General features: G+C 45.5%; 1 protein-coding gene across 1 annotated transcript in view; it reads right to left on the bottom strand.

Annotated features, from left to right (window-relative positions):
• The window catches only part of NSD1 (nuclear receptor binding SET domain protein 1), a 1,235,760-nt gene extending 1,216,559 nt beyond the window's left edge, over window positions 1-19,201 (bottom strand). The window contains exon 1 of the mRNA XM_085618316.1: window positions 19,055-19,201. Within this exon, the coding sequence (XP_085474442.1) occupies window positions 19,055-19,178 (124 nt within the window). The 5' untranslated portion in view covers window positions 19,179-19,201. The remainder of the gene's footprint in view (window positions 1-19,054) is intronic.
• Window positions 19,202-19,896: the final 695 nt, after the last annotated feature.

Genomic DNA, 19,896 nt, shown 5'->3' with positions numbered 1-19,896 from the left:
AGGGCAGTATACCACATTCTCAGGACTACGGGTTATCCACTTCGCAGATACTTTCATCATTCCACACAGAGTAGTTGTTGTGACTTGTCCGATCTTTGCTCCAGGTGATACCTGGCTTTTTCTATTGCCACACCTGGAAACGATGTAGTAGGGTCTTGGTTACTTCCCAAGAGAATCAGGAATCGCTTCTGGTCCAGTCCAGTGGTCTACGATGCCTGAAGTGTCAGTGTATTGTGTGGTTGTGCAGAGTTGGAGAAACAGGGTTAAATGTTAATTGTCAGAGGGGGATATTACATCTAAGTAACTTTGTGGAGGACTGTAGTGCCACGCTTGTAAGTAGAAAGAGGACATAGAGGTTATCAGAATGAGTAGTACAGCCAGCAGTCATTAGGATGGTATGCAAAGTTTCTATGGATGTTATGTAGGGTGGTCTGTTGTGATTCGGGTGCTGATGTAATTGAACATAAACTAAGGCTTTATAGAAGAGTAAGCATTGCCTATCATCATATAAGATTACTTTCTTTTGGCCGAGAGTTATGATTTTTTTCATATGTTTGCATGTACGCTGCATATACAAGGTGCTCTCTTTCAGCATGTATTTATTTATTTCAAACACAAAGGCTTGTAGCTCAACCTATCCTAAGAGTACAAAGGCACCACCACCCAGTTCCCTACATGAACCTAACTTTAGCAAACAGTGATTCTTCAGTACTGGGGCCCTTCTCTTGCCATACAACTTTATCAACAAATGGTACTGCAAAATGTTACCTTCAATTAGTACTGTATCTAGAATGATTTAACTTTTCTTGACATGTCCAGGGTAAAAAGATTAACAATCTTATGCTAATGAGATCTGAATTACATCTCCTTTGTGGGGGTTTTACTGCAATATGCCATTAATTTTGAGAGTCATGACAGAAAATAAATGTAACTGGGAGTTATACTGAAACTCTCTGTACGACTGACAGAATAAATAATGTGAAAGGTGTAAAGGGGTAGTACAGCAGCTGTTAGCACACACCAGAGTGTGGGAATTCCACCTTTTCTGCATGGTCACCCTAGATTTTTCACCTTTGCAAGTCCCTATTTTTCTTTGCTGGCCAGTCAGCCAAAGAACTTTATTCACAATGTTTCTTTGCATAAAAGAAAATACAGTACAATCACTAAATACAATTCATTATTAAACTATCAGATTATCTAAAAAACATTATTAAAAGACCATAAACAATTAGGTTTATAGATAAGACGTTCTTGATTCGTGGTTAAAAATTTTGTGAATAATTAATTACACCTCTTATCAAATTAACCCCTTCAGTGCCCGCCCCTTTCCCCGCCCTGTGCCGGCCGTTGTATTAGCGGGCGGGGTTTATGACGAGCTGGTCTCGTCATGGGCACAGCGCCACCGCGGCCCATGACGAGACCAGCTCGTCATGGGCATTGAAGAGGTTAATATGCCATTCCGAGATTACAAACAATACCCACTAAACCTGGCACCACTACCTTTAACCAGTAGCAGAAACCTCTCATATCGGTGCCTTCGACTTTCAGACATCTTAAGAGCTTTTCTACATTTTACAATAGCCCACAGGTATGTTGCCAAGACCAAGCAGACTAAAGGGTTCTCAAGCCGTTGAAAATGGGGATGATGGACGGAGTGTTGAACATTGCAAGCACTCACCCCCAGTCAACTGATCTGGGTTTAATCCATCATCATTCTTTAGCTCACTCCGCCACCCCAGTTCAGACATGGCCATATGCAAATCAGTCTGACCCTGTGCCTCATGGGAACAGTCCAGCCCGAACTGCCAAGCATGTCTTCCCTGGACCGAAAACAAGCATCCTGGGACCGGTTTCTGGCGAATCAGCCATCATCAGCCAGGCTAGCTTGAATCCAGTGGCAGAGTGAGCAAGGGACCCACGTCTGGGCATACCCTGCCAACTTAGGGCGAACAAAGCAAAACCAAAGGGGATGATGGACGGAGTGTTGAACATTGCAAGCACTCACCCCCAGTCAAATGATCTGGGTTTAATCCATCATCATTCTTTAGCTCACTCCGCCACCCCAGTTCAGACATGGCCATATGCAAATCAGTCTGACCCTGTGCCTCATGGGAACAGTCCAGCCCGAACTGCCAAGCATGTCTTCCCTGGACTGGAAACAAGCATCCTGGGACCGGTTTTTGGCTAATCAACCGTCATCAGCCAGGCTAGCTTGAATCCAATGGCAAAGTGAGCAAGGGACCCACGTCTGGGCATACCCTGCCAACTTAGGGCGAACAAAGCAAAACCAAAGGGGATGATGGACGGAGTGTTGAACATTGCAAGCACTCACCCCCAGTCAACTGATCTGGGTTTAATCCATCATCATTCTTTAGCTCACTCAGCCACCCCAGTTCAGACATGGCCATATGCAAATCAGTCTGACCCTGTGCCTCATGGGAACAGTCCAGCCCGAACTGCCAAGCCATGTCTTCGCTGGACCGGAAACAAGCATCCTGGGGCCAGTTTCTGGCTAATCAGCCATCATCAGCCAGGCTACCTTGAATCCAGTGGCAAAGTGAGCAAGGGACCCACGTCTGGGCATACCCTGCCAACTTAAGGTGAACAAAGCTAAACCAAAGGGGATGATGGACGGAGTGCTGAACATTGCAAGCACTCACCCCCAGTCAACTGATCTGGGTTTAAGCCATTATCATTCTTTAGCTCCCTCCGCCACCCCAGTTCAGACATGGCCATATGCAAATCAGTCTGACCCTGTGCCTCATGGGAACAGTCCAGTCCGAACTGCCAAGCCATGTCTTCCCTGGACCAGAAACAAGCATCCTGGGACTGGTTTCTGGCTAGTCAGCCGTCATCAGCCAGGCTAGCTTGAATCCAGTGGCAAAGTGAGCAAGGGACCCACTTCTGGGCATACCCTGCCAACTTACGGCGAACAAAGAAAAACCAAAGGGGATGATGGACGGAGTGTTGAACATTGCAAGCACACTCACCCCCAGTCAACTTATCTGGGTTCATTCCATCATCATTCTTTAGCTCACTCCGCCGCCCCAGTTCAGACATGGCCATATGCAAATCAGTCTGACCCTGTGCCTCATGGGAACAGTCCAGCCCGAACTGCCAAGCCATGTCTTCCCTGGACCGGAAACAAGCATCCTGGGACCGGTTTCTGGCTAATCAGCCGTCATCAGCCAGGCTAGCTTGAATCCAGTGGCAAAGTGAGCAAGGGGCCCACGTCTGGGCATACCCTGCCAACTTAAGGCAAACAAAGCTAAACCAAAGGGGATGATGGACGGAGTGTTGAACATTGCAAGCACTCACCCCCAGTCAACTGATCTGGGTTTAATCCATCATCATTCTTTAGCTCACTCCGCCCCCCCAGTTCAGACATGGCCATATGCAAATCAGTCTGACCCTGTGCCTCATGGGAACAGTCCAGCCCAAACTGCCAAGCCATGTCTTCCCTGGACCGGAAACAAGCATCTTGGGACCGGTTTCTGGCTAATCAGCCGTCATCAGCCAGGCTAGCTTGAATCCAGTGGCAAAGTGAGCAAGGGACCCACATCTGGGCATACCCTGCCAACTTAGGGCGAACAAAGCAAAACCAAAGGGGATGATGGACGGAGTGTTGAACATTGCAAGCACTCACCCCCAGTCAACTGATCTGGGTTTATTCCATCATCATTCTTTAGCTCACTCCGCCACCCCAGTTCAGACATGGCTTTTGCAAATCAGTCTGACCCTGTGCCTCATAGGAACAGTCCAGCCCGAACTGCCAAGCCATATCTTCCCTGGACCGGAAACAAGTATCCTGGGACCGGTTTCTGGCTAATCAGCCCTCACCAGCCAGGCTAGCTTGAATCCAGTGGCAAAGTGAGCAAGGGACCTACGTCTGGGCATACCCTGCCAACTTAGGACGAACAAAGCAAAAGACACACAATTGATGGACGGAATGCATAACAAATCAAAACATTCACCCTCAGTCAAGAAATCTGGGTTTAATCCATCATTCTATTGCTCACCACGCCACCCCTGTTTAGACCTGGCCATATGCAAATCAGTCTTGACCCTGTGCCTCATGGGAACAGTCCAGCCCGAACTGCCAAGCCAGGTCCTCCCTGAACCAGAAACAAGCATCCCAGGACCGGTTTCGGGGTTTCACCCCTCTTCAGCCAGGATAGCTTGATTCCAGTGGCACAGTGAGCCCAGGACCGGATATTCAAGGCCTATTCAAGGCCTTTCCATAAGTATCATGTTTGAAGTGGGCCACAGATCGCTCTCCACATCTTTTGACAGCTTTTGGCTTTAAAGTCCTCCACCCAGATAACGCCCAGGGCTTTGTGATGTTGAGTAATGATTTTCCCAATCGCCTGTTCCAAGGTGTTGACCACTGGTAACATATCCCAATGAAAACAGTTATTATAAAAATTAATTAGGATTATATATCAGAGTCAATATTGCCCTCACATGTCAAAACATGAAAATAAGGGGAGGTATCCAGGAACTTCACAAAGTTGACATTAATAGTATCAGCTAAAAGAGTCAGCATGCCACCTCTTGCGCGACCTGATCTAGCTGGTATTGCTGGAGTATGATAGGAATGGTAGCGGTCAGGAAGACTGAGCCTACCTCCAATGTCTCCTGAAGACACTGTATATCGTATCTAGTTACCTCCCTCAGCCAATCTGAGTGTTTTTCTCTTAAAGCCTGCTATGTTCCAGGTAGCTAACCTCAGGGTATCTGCCCGCTTTCCTCCTATCTCACTTTCCTTCATGGGGCCAACCTTAGGCTCTCCAGCGCCCACCACAGATGTAGACTTTGAGATCAGTCGATCACAATCCTTCAAGCTCGCCAGCAGAGCATATCTATTACAAAGGAGGAACTCACCACTTCTCTCTCATCTGTGCATTTCTTTTCAAGTAAGGATGACTTGTGAATCCGGATATGCCCCCCCCCCTCTATCCTCACGGTAGAATGGGGTTTGTAAAAATGGTTTAGAGGTAGGGCAAATATGGGAACTTAACAATAGTGCAAATGGAAGTTGGTTTAACATATCCCCTACTAAGGCAGGACTATCTAGATTGACCACAATGCAATCCTCTATTGTGTTCTTTGGAGCAGAGCCCACCCATGGAACTCTTCTTGCCATTAGGCTGTGCCTATGTAGCTGCTGGACTCCTCGTGTGAACTTAGCTAGCCAGTGTAACGCCTTCGCCATAATTTGTTCCATTGTCTCAACCTGACTTTGTCTCAGCTCTGGAATATTTACCAGCACAAAAACATATAGGCAAGCTTCCGGTAGCAAATATAGTGTGTGGGGCCTACGGGGTCTCCCTCCGTTTGCTCCTTAACCTAGTTTACCTGTACTCATTGGGGTTTTAGCTTTCTCTCGGGCAGGGGGCAGGAGAAGTTTGGTGGAACACAAGATTTGTTCACAGCAGTAGTAAGATATTGCCCTGGATCAGGGTGATCAATCAGCAGAACACAGACACCCCTCCCACAGATCCGATCAGTTGTGAACCTCCCATGGTTTAGTTTAATTTGTGGAATATTCTCTGAGCTTCTATGGGGATTATTTTGATGTAGACCCTTAGATCTCTCACCCTGCCTGTCTAAATCACTGAGACCAGTTCATGAGGTAAAAGAGCTGGATAAAGGATTCAAGGTACTGGGGCATTTATTATCAGTTATGCTCTTAGAGGTCCAGCTATTGTTACATATTTGTACAAGGCATTGATCTATAAGGTCCAATCTGTGCAAGAGCGGCTATAATTGCGACACAGGAAAACATTCTAATCTATGGCTAATAGCATCCATATTCTGTGTGGAAGATTCAGTTCCAGCCACCTTCTTTGGCTTTTTAGCTTTGGGTGCAGAAATTTGCTAAGACCCCTTTCCTGTTTGGTACGAGCTCCCTTGAAATGTTAGGCATGCATACAGGTGGCACAACTGAATGTCAGTCAAATTTGAAAGCGATCCTCCGGCCCTTCTAACCTAGTACAATCAGGTATAGGCTGAACATAATTCAATGGCTGGCCAGTTCGATCGAAAGTCTATGTTTAGTAATTTCTCTCTCTTTATTCAAGACATTTGCTGCCCTAACGGGGAAGGAATCGATGGTATTTATGATTTACCCCTCGGTGGCTGGTCGCTTGTCCTTTTTCTTCCCCATTTGTCTTGTCTGTGGCATTTGTCGATCGGTGAACATTAGGGAAGTGGCCCAGCCCAGCCTCTTACCGGCTATGACGGGTGCGAACGCGTCCCACACTGCAGGATTGCGTTATGCTTAAAAGCGTGTGAAGGCAAGCGACAGTTGCAGGGGCTAGTGGAGTATTTAGTCTCCCAGCGGTGCAGGAGTCTCTGCACGGCTCTCTCCCTTCTCCAGGATTGCAGTTGCAGCTAGCCCTGGGATCCAGAGCTGCTACCAATTACCGGGGTGCAGGTGCAGACTTGTAAGGCCTGTCAGGCTTGGCGGACTGATCAGTGTGGATGCGGAAGGATGGTAGTGCAGCAGACACAAGCAGCTACGGTCTAAAGCTGGCCGCTTCTGTGAGCCGCTGGTGCCTGCGGCTACCTAAAGCGCTCTCCCCTCTTCCACCGCCCTTTTCCAGAGCCGGAGTGGGCCTGGGGTAGGGAGTAGAGTATCCGCCGCAGGTCCTTGTTAGATGACAGTCTGCGTTGCGCCCCCACAGCTTGACCCTTTTGGACTTTCGTCTGGCTTACTCCGAAGCTCCAGTCCTATGAGGTTCGCAAGCCCCACCTCCTACGTCAAATCTCCAACCTTGTTTGCTGGCCTTAGAACTCTGTGCAACTTCCCCTTGCTTACCGGTAGTGAAGTGCCTGTGCTTCTCCTATAAACATGGTTAAATTGGCCTATTCCCAATTGGTATGTTTAACTTGCCTGAAGGTTCCTATTATATGGTGTAAAAAGTACACCCAGACCCAGGATGTTAAATATCATCTGTGGAATGTAGCACAGATTGTGCTATTTACTAGCGTGATAATGAAAACATGGCTTCAGGCTAACTACTGTAGGCTCACTACTGTGATTTAAATCTGCAGTTCTTCCTGGTAAAATAACCCTTTTTGATAGGTTAAACCTCCTTTTTAAATATTATTAAGTCACTTCTATGAGAGGCTTGTAGCCCACAAGGTAGGGTGCATGTATTTAAAAGTCGGACATGTAAACAATTAATGATTCCATGTCCCTACAGTGACAGGGCACTATTTTCACTATGGCACGCCTAGCTAACCTATGCAGATAACCAGAGTACACGTTTAAATATTAATACTATATCATGGGAATATGACTAGCTAGAAAAATAATGTAAGCACTATTTTTAAAAGTAAATAAAAAATGTAATTAAATGATGAAGTTAGATTTTTAGTTGAATAATAAGGAAATTTAACTTTTAGAAAGTTACTTTTTACCTGTTTGAACAGTCAGATGGCTATTCAGCATAAGCCCCTGCCAGCTATGTGCTCAAACTTTTTTTTAAACCTTGTATTTACATTTTTGACCATAAAACATAACCATACAGCTTGATATCCACATGACAGTTACAGTAGATCGAAATGTGATTCTATATGCAATCTTCTTATTTGCAAGACATGCAACATGTCAAACATATATTGTTCAGGACAGCCAGCAATACAGATCCATACACGATACATGGACAACCTAAAGAATACTGAAAGGGCGTAGAAGTCCGTCATCCATCAATAGCAGCGCTGACCATTATTACTATATCCCCACATACCCACAGGAGGGGAGCACCACCCAACCTGAGGGGCATTATCAGGGCTCCAGAGGAATCCGCATACTCCACACATCATTTATGAGCCACCTATAGTAGATAAGTCCACTCTCCCCGCCCCCCACTCAACGAGGAAGGTCTGAAACTGACCCCATATGTCCCGTGGTCTTGAGGCTAGCGGCTGTGTTTCAGCATAGACCGACAGTTGTTCCTGACAGTATAACATATCTGTTAACCACTCTTTAAACTTTGGGGCTCGCCCCCTACCCCAGCGGCAAGCCACTCTGCGCTTGGCCAGCAGCAGAGCCACCGCACTAAATTTCCTGTACTTATTGGGTATCTGTGCAGTGTACCCTAGCAGTGCCATCAGTGGATCCCTCGCCAGTGTCCCATCTGTCATTTTGTCGAGAGCATCATAGACCTGCATCCAAAAATCCCACACCGCCGGGCATTCCCATGCCAAGTGCTGCAGAAATCCCGCCCCAGTCCATCCACACCTGTCACACCTATCATTATCGGACAACTTCAATCGATATTTTTTGGCAGATGTGCAGTATAGACGCTGCAAGAACCTATAATGTATCACTTTCAATCGACAGCTAGCAGAAATTTGCAGAGTTTGTTTGCAGCAATACAGCCATTGTTCGTCTGTCATTTCCCGTCCCAACTCCTCACTCCAACCTGTACGCGCTAGGCTTCTGACACCCTTTTGCTGTGTCCGTATGCACCGATAGATACCCGATACCAAATGTTTACCCTCCGAAGAAGTGATCATGAAGTGTAACGGGACAAAATTCTTCGGTTCTCAAGGGAAGTCAGGAAGAACCGCCTTCATCCCCTGCCGCAAGCGCACATATAAAAATACATCTAAGGGCGTAGGCTGCACCGCCTGGAACATGTGCTCGAGAGATCGGAACACACCTTCGTGGAACAAGTCCCCCCATGTGGCGATATGTAGTCGCTGGCACATATTACGAAACCCTTTTTCCTGCAACAATGACATATCTGGATGATATACTAGCAAGAGACGCGAGGAGAACAGCAACAAGGGTGCCTGAAGAAGACCTACCATACGCCTCCATGCATCCACCGTGCTGGTGACCGTTGTGGGGGGAATCCCACGCGCGCTTGCAGGTTCATGAATCAAGCCACTAAGTGGAATAGAGCTATGTGTTCAAACTTGAATAAGTGTGAAAAGGTGTGAAATGCCTCCCAGCCAGGCCAAGAGGTTGAACTGAATGGGCAGACATAACTCCTCTGAACTCCACAGATTATGCAGAGTGGGTCTATAGGCATCCTTTTTGACAGTACAAACTCAAACCCTGCTTCTTAGGTCGGTTAATAGCCCACCTGAAAGGAAGAGAACAACATTCCAAAACAATTCTTGTGGATCTCCTGTCTTATAGCTGAAGATCCCTGTTTGTGTCCTACCAGACGTCAGTCTCTGGGTTTGTTGTGGGTATCGTGCCCACTTCAAACTGAATTTCAATGTTATATGTGGGAGAAAACTAGTATTACTATAGTACACTCCCCATACACACCCCAGCCGTCAGAGCCCAAGTTTAACCTGGCCGAAGAATTTGCCATCTTGGATTCGCCCTTACGCATTGCATTTTGGCCTTTTGGCCTGTTTGCAGTAAAGCAAACAGAAACTACTACACAAGTATGTACGTCAAGGCCTGGTAAGCTTTACTCCATTTGTAAGAGAGGAACTAGGAGTGCCATAGGATGTTCCCTACCTACAGGCTGGCGAACCCTACAAAGTTGTACCGTCACTCCGCCTTCCTCAGAAAACGTTCTTGGCTCAGGTGATATCAGAAGAGAGGATTGAACCTGTTATACATGACCTGAAAGGAGCCCAAAGGACTGAACCTGCTTCCTCCTGTACCCAGGACCAAGAAGTGGATACTAAGGGTCAGTTGGCAGACCTCTAATGTGGGTAAAGGGCGACAACAAGCTTCAAGACGCCTATTCCTCCAAGTACCAAACTGACCATTGGTAACAGGACTTGGACTGGTCCTTACTATTGGCCTCTGCTTGACACCCTGTGAGTCTCTAAGTGTCTACCCCAAAGTCCTTGGAACTTGGAAGTGAACTCCTGTGGTTGTTTGGGGCTTAAAAGACTTGATTCATCTCATTAATTGACTGCACCTGCAAACTGATAGGCAGGGTCATATTAGAACGGTTGGAGGCCTGGGTAACCGACAGCAGGACATTTTCGGATGTACAATACGGTATCAGGAGGGGTCTGGGAACCATCGAACAATGTCTTAATCTGCACCTGGTCATAAGCAAGTACACAATAGCCAAGCCCGGATCTCTCTACCTCGGGTTTATGGACCTTATGTCGGCTTTTGACTGGGTGCAGAGAGGGAGACTATGGGAAAAGATGTTGAACTTGGGCATTGAACCATCCATACTCAACTTTTTAGCCAAAATGCATAAAGATGTGACTGGGAGGGTCAGATATGGAGCGGGCGGGGAACACTCTGCTCCCACAAAAATGAATCGTGGGGGTTCGACAAGGCTGCGGCCTTGCCCCATTTTTATTTTGTTTATACATCAATGATTTAGAAAGATACATTAACCATGGGAATGTGGATGCTCCCAAGATAGGCACCAGAAATCTACCGGCATTACTTTACGCAGATGATTGTATCTTAATGTCTAGAACTAGTGTGGGTTTGCAGAAGCTTGTGACCAGGTTAAATGATTTCATGAACCGACTGGGTTTAAAGACCAATATAGGGAAATCTTACACCATGGTGGTGGGTAAATTCCCCCCCATTTTAAAATTATGTTTTATTAAAAAATTAAAAGCTATCCTATGTTCCTACTTTTTCTTATCTGGGAATCCCGTTTGACCAGAAAAGCACCTGGCACCACCTACCACCTGGCACCACCTACTTAAAACAAGGATTAGTAGTTTCAATCAAAACCTGGAGGCGGTATTCAGATTTATGTTCTGTCACTTTGTACGGGACTGGAGCATGGGGTTCCTGTAACCCGGTGGGACTACAAAGAGCTGAGAACACCTTCATGAGACGCTTGCTGACAGTCCCCAATAGTCCCCCTGCTACTGTCTGTCACAGCGAACTTGGCCTGATTCCTTTGTCCTTCCATATACAAATAGCATTGACTTTACTATGGCACTCCATTTGGGGGAAGGTAGAACCAGTCCTTAACCAACCCTTCTTAATCGTGCAATTATCTTAGACTGTTTTAAAGTGGGCTACATGTCGAAGATACCTAGGATCAGCAATATAAAAAAACTGTTAGAGTCACTGGGGTTGGTGGACTGTTTTTATAATCCAGCTAATATTGCCAAGATACCAAAAGCAAAATTGGAAACGGATCCTAACCTGTCTAAAATCAACTAGAGAAAACTTAGAGATGGTAAAAAAGAGCATCTCATAACACTCGCTCTTAGCACGCTCTTCGGGTGTTGAGCCGTATCTCTCTTTTTATTTTAGTCATACCAAATTGTTTTATCTCATTAGATTCAGGTTTGGTATTTCGCATTTTTTGGTCTCTTATACCCGCAAAGCTTACTGTGATGCCAAACTAGATCTGTGCCCTTCCGATTCAAAGTCCACTCAGAGCACGCTCCATTTCCTTTTCTTTTGTCAACTTTACATTAAGCCAAGGAGTGATTTTATCATCTCTCTCCTAAAGTTTTTAAACATTAGGAAGTGTCGGTCAGCTTTATATCATCTCCAGCTTTTAAATGATGAATTCACCTGTCTAATGATTTATAGGTACATCTCTTCTGCTGTTTGTTTGCGTGATATTGTGGGGAAAAGTTTTTATTTGTTTTAACGTTTCATCTTTGGATCCTATTGCCCACGGGACAGGGGTTTGTTATGAACTCATCATACCCTGTCCCTAGTTTATGCTGCTATTTCATAGAAATGTTAATTTATTGATTACTATGACATTCTGATTATGAATTATCACTGCTGCAAAACATATCATTCATTGTCTGTATCACATTTTTTTAACTCATGTTTTAAATGTTTTTTATAATGCATTCTTTTATGGCTGGAAGTCAACTGAATAAAGATATTTTGACTGACTGACTGACTTGAGTTAGAAGGTAAAATCGTTGACCAGGAAGAACGTGGTTGGTGTATACGACTCGCGCCTCATCTTGGTGTTAGAAATGGGGATCAGGGCCCCAATATTTATACCACATTTAATCTTTGTTCTCTTTGTGGCAAGGGTCTCAGAGTCCAGTCCAAGCTGAGCCGAGCTTCACTACATGAGGTGGAGACAGCATTGTGCAGAGGAGACACTGCCTATTCAGGTGCTAGTGAAAACTCCTCCCACCACTTTAAATACAGACCAGGCCTATTCAGCCCAACTAGGAGTCGCCCAGGAAAGACAGGATATACCTCAACCCACTTGTAGCTGTCTACAGTGAATGCACATCACCAGTATCTGTCACTCCAAAACCAGACAGTCAATACACAAACCAGCAGAGGCACACAGAATGGTTAGACACGAAAATACCCACTTTCTAAAAGCGGTATTTTCAAACACATAATATAAAAATCATCTTTAGTAAAAGATGTATTTTTAAAACCTGAGTTCAGGCATACTAAACTCTATTTTCTTATTTTGTCCCAATAGAAAGTTAGGCTTGTAAGATGTTACCAAGCAACCCCCATGTTAGCCTATGGGACAGATAGCCTGTCAATAGTGAAAAAAAAAATTGGCAGTATTTCACTATCAGGACATGTCGCACACCAGGACATGTCTTACCTTTCACATACACTGCACCCTGCCCATGGGAGTACCTTGGCCTACCTGAGGGGTGCCTTGAATGTAAGAAAAGGGAAGGTTAGGGCCTGGCAAGTGGGGGCACTTGACAGGTCGACAAGGCAGTAAAAACTGCATTCACACTGCAGTGGCATGTCTGAGACACCTTTGAAAGGCTTCTGGTGTGGGTGGCACAATCAGTGCTTGCTGCAGGCAATCTAGCAACATTTTGTTTACAGGCCCTGGGATCACTCACTGCTCTATACTAGGGACTTAGTAGTAAATCAAATAAGCCAACATGGAAGCACCAATACATAAACACAATATACAGTAGGAGCACTTGCACTTTAACACTGAACAGCAGTGAGAAAGTGCACAGAGGTACTAAACCAGAGAAACGAAGTCCAACGTACCATTAAAAACAGGAGGCAGCCAAGCAAAATGACAGGGGAAACATGCCAAAATAGGCCAGGTCTAACATTTGGTCAGCCTCAAATTGTGCTTAGGTTTCTTCTGGTCTATCAGGACCATTGACTATCATTGGCACTTTGTGCTTTTTGGCACTATTTCTACTTAAAACTTTCAAAATTGTGTGAATGGAGGGTAGTGGTGGAACACCGTTTGCGCTCCATTGGCACAGATGAAAATGCTGATCGAGACTTGAAGACCTGGGTTTACATGCTGGAGAGGCTACTTCTGACTAGATGCACACAGATCTCTCAAGCAAGTGCATTCACCATCCGAGTTCTTTTACTGCTGTAATGCCAGCAACCTTACTGGGAATACTTAGATCTCTACAGCAAATGACTAAACACAGTAAGCTATTTTAAGTCTGTCTGTTTACCAGTTAAATAAGTGAGCAGAGATATTCTATCACATTTACCTTGATGATAATTTCTTTGGAAGGAAGAGGTGCTTTAACAAAAGAAATGAGCAAGTTGATTGTCGTCTTACATTCAATTAACCCTGTGTGTTTCCATCCCCTAACTCCCAATGTAAGGGATCCAAGACTATGGTCCAGATGAACTATTTACTAGTTGCAAAATTTTGGTTGCAGTTTGAGAACAGCATTTTTGAGACAAGTGAAGAATTTTAAGAACCGAACTATGTTCTAATAGGTTGTTTTTTAGGTCTCGCGCCTACCGTTGCAGGGCGTAGCACTGCTCACGCAGCAAGAGACCTCTTGTACGGGGTTTGAAAATCGGCCTAGGAATCGCACACGTTCGTGCGTGTGCTTTTCCTTTTGGCCCACGCGATTGGGCTTTGCGTGTGTGTTTTTCACTAAGACGGCACGCAATAGGCCAAAGGCGGTCGGGTTGCTCCGCCCATGGCCTATTGGTGTCTAGTACACGCACCGCTGGCCATGTGGTTTCAATTATCGTGCCCAAACACGGGCGCCCTAATTGAAACCACATGGCCGGCGATGGCACGTGCGGGCTTCTTTGTTATAGATTGACAGATAGCGCGTTTTCTAACGTAATTCTCGCAACATCAGACGACTGTGCAAGAAGCAAACCATAATGCTATGATGCGCTAATATAAAACCCATAATTTAAGCGCTATATACGTGTTACTGCAGATTAATGCAAATCGATTAAAACAATGGAAGTAATCTTTCCTAAACACGTGCAATCATTTAATACTGATGCCATTGTTATGCCTCAGTGGGTTCGTTTTCCTGGTGCAGAGATCGGTGCACAGTTTTCCATCACCGAGATGCGTGTGCCCTGCCCGTCACGGGTTGCCATCTCTGCGAGACAGACCTGCAGGCTCACGCACATTCTGCTGTGGCGTGCGTGTAACGTGCGTGTAAATCACAGCAGAAGAGCTTGGGCGGTGAATGTTCCATCACCACAGTGTTTTGTGGGGAAGTTGTGAGTCGCTGGTGCAGTTAGATTATACAAATCACCGAGCGCTAATGTAATGTTTTTTTTTTTACAGATTTGCTTAATATGCAGATTAACCAACCCGAGTAAAATAACTCGGAGGATCGAAGCGTCTGTGCCAGGCGTGTGTGTGGCTGGAGTCCCAGTTTCCAACCCCAGTAAAATAGCTTGGCCGGCGTGTACTTTTACTTCTTTATAAGAATAGCAGACTGATATGGCCAGTTTTCCGCTATGTGGCAGTGGCTAGTTTCTTTTCTGTGGCTATTTCAGGCAGCCCTCAGCTGTTTTCTGTGACTCAGACAGGGCCCTGGTGGGGGAAGGAGCTGGGAAGTGTGGCTACAAACCCGTGAGTTTGTCTGGGGCCTCCAAGATGGTCGCCGCGCTCAATACGGCTGTCCGCAAATCCAGTCTTGTAGTCACAAAGAAGACCGTGGCAGAGGCCTAGGAGGTACGTGAGGTCATGACCCCCGTCCTCCCTTCGGCTATCTGCTGCGCAGTGCAGAGACTGCACACAATGGCTGGATGAATGGAAAACAGGCACATTTCATCTGGCACTGACTGCAGCTCAGCACCCAAAGAATTCAACAAGCTGTAAAGTGTAATCAAGTACTTTAAAATCTTTAAAAACACAAAAGGGGGTAGGATAGCGCACTGGCTAGCACACTCATTCCCATCCTCTTGGCCCTATGCATTCTGGTAAGGTGTGGTGTAAAGTAGCAATTTACTCACAGTGATTGCATTTGTAGTTTGAATGTTTAAGACCAGTAGGTGCTGTCACATGTTTTTAGGTCTCGCCTAGTTAAAGATGAAAACGTTTTCAAACAGATGACATCTACTTTTTTTCTTCTTGCACAGCAGCCTGTATTCACTTTTTATAGTTAGTGTCTTGATTGGCTCTATTTTTTTGTTTGAGCGTTTTGTTTTCGCAAAACATTAATGTCATAAATATACATGGCGGTATGGGCAATGCCTTTCAACATTACATTGAATATTGTATTTGAATATCGGGATTTATATAGCGCTTCATAACTATCATCGCGAGTTAGACACATTTTATTTGTGTACTGGATGCGATGGATTCATTTTTGGGCTCCAAGAATTTCAAGATTTTGTTTTCAGAATTAGGTGTTTAGTATTAGTGACGTTTTAGGTATTTTACTTTTGGTATTTTATTAGTAATATTGATGTATTTATCTTTTTTTAGTTTATGTTTTATGACCTATAATCCTTTTGTGGCCGCTCATGTATACAGAACATAAATATTGGGGTGTAGTCACCCACTGCAGCATAAGTAAACCTCATGTGTGGGGTACATTCATGGCATACCCTGTGGCATGCGAGGGGTCGCGAGCATACGCGACCCCTCGCAATGAGAAACCTGACCTCCTCGCGTTGGGAATCTCGCCGTGAGGTTTATTTTCCATGCTCGCGATCGCCAACTTGATGTTGCTGATCGCGAACAAGGAAAAAGGGTCGCCGGGATGTTATTTTGCTTGCTCGCGGTCGCCAACTTGATGTTGCTGATCGCGAACAAGGAAAAAGGGGCGCCGGGATGTTATTTTGCTTGCTCGCGGTCGCCAACTTGACGTTGAGGACCGCGAGCAAGCAAAAAAATGACCGCAGCACTACGCTACGAGTGTTCGCACTGTGCTACGTGCAGTTCGCGTAGTGCGAAGTAGCGCGAACTTCGCAAACTACGCGAGCGTAGCGTAGTGCTTCGCCCAGGCTTACTTTTGAAGTTGTTAAAGCGGCGGCTGTGGACCCGGAGTACAAACATGCTGCAGCAGTTCTTGGAGACTGTGCTAGTTGAGTGAGTCAGAAAACATCGGATATTTTATTTCACAACAATATACATGGGAAGTATCTTTCAGATCTTGAGGAGTACCTTAAGGAAGTTTGTCAACAAAGATTGGTAAGTGCCTGAACCGCATTTCAGCAAGAGTATTGGAGACATAATTATAACAAGCATTTGCGATGCAATAGGTCTCGCATTTGCACGAGTTTGAGTTATTGGCATTGCAAATGACAATGATTTATATCTGTGTTTTCAAAACCTGGAAGCAGTGTGTAAACACGCACTTTAAACTTATAGTCCTTGCTTATGAGAAGCAAGGCTGTCAGTAAAAGAGGTGCAGTTACTGGCAGCATTGCTTCTCCTAAGCAACGACTATATGTACAAAGTGTGTGTTCACGCACCTCTTGTTCTTTAAATTATCACTCCACTTAAAAAACATACCTAAAAAACATTGTCATTTACAATGTCAATAGCTCCAACTCCAACAAATGCGAGACCTATTGCATTGCAAATGCTTGTTAAAATTTTAAATCATAGTGGGACGGAATTCAACCTACCTAATCAGTATTAACGAGGTAGGTCGCAAATTGCAAACCACTACAATTTGAGGCCATTACGGGGTTGGTGGCCTTCTAAGATCAGCACTGATATCTGTGACTGTGTTTTCAATGAAGCAAACTTTTATTTATTTATTTATGTTTTGGCTCTTTATTAAAGGCAAAGGACTACATTTAAAAGTAAAGATTCTGTTTTTTTTGTTTGTTTGTTCAGTAGTTGGCAGTAGCATTCACAATGGGTCCCAATGGTAACCTTTCTCTTTTCCAAATGCATTACCACCGCCTTTGTTTTATTCTTTATTTATATAGCTCAAACTTGGCCCAAGGGCATTAGTGCTTTACATGAGCACCAGATTACATTACACATAGTCAGGTTCATCTTTTTTTTAGGCACAGGTACAGTGAGAGATTTGCCCAGAATCACAGTACATTGAGCAAATGCCGTGATTCAAGCTGATTTCTCCCAGTTGTCAAAGTTGGCAGCTCAGGCTGTTAGGACACATCTCCTTCTCCTTTTAAGTGTTGGTAAAATATCATTGTTTTGCAACCGGCTTCGGTCAGAAAACGTTCACACATAAGATACTGATTTGTTATTTGGAAGGGACACCAACAGCACACCCGTTGCAGAAACCAAATTGGTACCCATTCAAAATCCCATTCAAGGAGTCTGGAAAACTTTTCTGGACTCCTAATATCTGATCCGTGCATAAGAAAAATAATTTTAATAGTTGCAAACTCCGAATAGGAGTGTTTGCATTTGTTAAAATGCTTAGTACGTATGGCTCTAAATGTATTCAAAGACTGGGTGCAACATAGAATAAGCACATTTCAAGTTGCAAATATCACACTTCCACTAGTCATTAAGTTTTTTAAATCTTCATTTGGTGTTGAGAATTAACGACTTAAAAGAAAAAAAAAGCAACATGGGGAAAAAATAAAACCACAAATTATAGAATTCGAAGAACAGAACGAGGATGGATTAAACTAGTCATTCGCGCCTACTAATGTTAACCGCTTAAGAGCTATGCCAATGTTATATTGGAAAGGAGAAAGGTAGTGGAGTTACTGGGAGAAACAGACAGACTTGCAGTTGGGGAGAAATAGGGCATGGACAGTGTGCGGCGGGTACGGTGAGAATCTTAAACATTGCAAATAAGACTTTTAGTTTGTAAATGTTCTTTGGAACCAGGAAGAACAGCTCCATAACATCTCGGGACTGGTGTAGCTATAATCAGATGCAAATGTCAAAAGCTTGTCGTGGAGCCCCCTGTTTTATGCAAACATGTTCCCGCGGCCTTCGTTCCCAGGGTTTTGGATATCGAGGCCTTGCGTGAGGAGGCCGTGTGCACACTCATCCTCTTGTGAACCAACCATAAAAATCACTTCGATCTAAATATAGCCCTGCGTGCTCGCGTTCCTTTCACTAACTCTGCCTTCCACCCTCAATTGTTTTAGTTACGTTTTATCAAAAGCCTGTTGCTGCATCCGGCTTTACCCCTGAAATTACCTCACCCGACAGACTCCCTTCCCCCCTCAGGATATGTACCACCCCACCCCCACCCGATTCCAAGCTCTTTGAAAGGATTGGACAGCGTAACGATTGCAGTAGCCCATCCCCCAACGCTCGGTGCGTGTATGGAAATTGCGACTGCGCCTGAGTGGCTCCTCCCCCAAAGGGAGGATGTTCGGTAAAGACTTCCCAATTTTGGGCCTCAATGCACCCCTCCTCCAACCTAGTTCGGGCCTATGGATTTCTGACCCGAAGCCCGGTCTCAGGGTGTATATGAGCCGGGCGTTCTTGTGCTCCTCACCCAAGGCCAGCCCACTGAACCTGTCCCCCACCCACAACCACTTATCACTGTACCTTCTCAGCTGGCTTCAGCGTCCTTTACCATTTCGGCCTCCAAAGTGCTCCTCCCATAGGTCAGACTGTCTCCTACAACCGCCCCCGCATCACGTTGTGCACCCCCAGTCCGCACGATTCATTGTCAACTCTCTTCCCGCACCAGACTCCCTGCTATGGCAAAACTGATACTCGTCAGACATTCGATAATATTCAAAGAAGGGTGGCTGCACGGGGGCGGGGGGTCTTGGAAAACGGGTATCTGTGGGTCTGGGACGAAGCCATGTGAATTAAATATGAAATTGTACGGAAGAAAGGGGCGCGGGTAATGAATACGCACTGGGGCCATTCCCAGCGCTATCGAGGTTTGGAGTCCTCTACCCCCTTCGTAGAGAAACCGCCCCCACCCCGATATCAAATAGAATAACAATGTAATATAATAAGAATAATTTTAGTACCGTATTTTTGCTGGCTGAGCGTCCCGTCCGGAGCGGCGCGCTCACGTGCAAGGAAGGCCCAATGCAGTGAAGGGGCTGAACTGTTTCCGCCTGTTTCTGAGCTGTGCCTCGTGGCGCATCTCATCGAGGCTATGCCTCCTGGGAGTTGTACCTCATGAGATCTGGGTATGAGTGAAGTGAACAGCGTCTTACGGGGTCCACCGTCCGGATGTGCCACCAGTGACCTGTACCTCACGAGAGTGGGCAGCGGCTGTTTGTCCGTCTCTCTATCGTGAGGGAGGAGAGAGGACACCAGAAGCAAGCTATGCCGACAGCCTGCGCAGAACCTCGGATGTGTCCTATGTGCGGCTCTACCTCACGAGGATTTTGATGAACGGTTGTGTTTTCACAAGCTGTACCTCACGAGGCTCTTCTCATAGTCGGTCTATGCTGTACTTAGTGAGAGCCGTAGAGGAGGGTAGTTGTGAGGGCTGCGACGGACCGATTTGTATTCTTCAACGGGTTTTTTATTACATCAAAAGGATTAGTCGTACATCACTGAGGAAAAAAATGTGTCACACCGGGGTTCGTTTTGGACCCTTAGACTGAGCTTTACTTTTCAGAGTTGTCTAGTCCTGGGTTGTACATCTCAAGGGCTAATAGACACAGCTGCTATTCCAGAGGACTGCAATAGAAGCGTATGTCACAGGATGTGACGGGCCAATCAATTGCATTCTTTCTAAGTTGGCCACGCTGACGTGTACGTCTTTGTGTCAGTTTTAAAGCTGAGCTATGGTTATAGAGTGGGCGCCCTTTTAATACCTTGTCAGCCAAATATGTGATTCTTCAGGTTGGCAATGCCA

This window comes from Triturus cristatus, chromosome 7 (genome assembly GCF_964204655.1).
Source record: "Triturus cristatus chromosome 7, aTriCri1.1, whole genome shotgun sequence".
Taxonomy (NCBI): domain Eukaryota; kingdom Metazoa; phylum Chordata; class Amphibia; order Caudata; family Salamandridae; genus Triturus; species Triturus cristatus.
The sequence above is the reverse complement of the archived record's forward strand: the minus strand, read 5'-3'. Positions and strand labels throughout refer to the sequence as shown.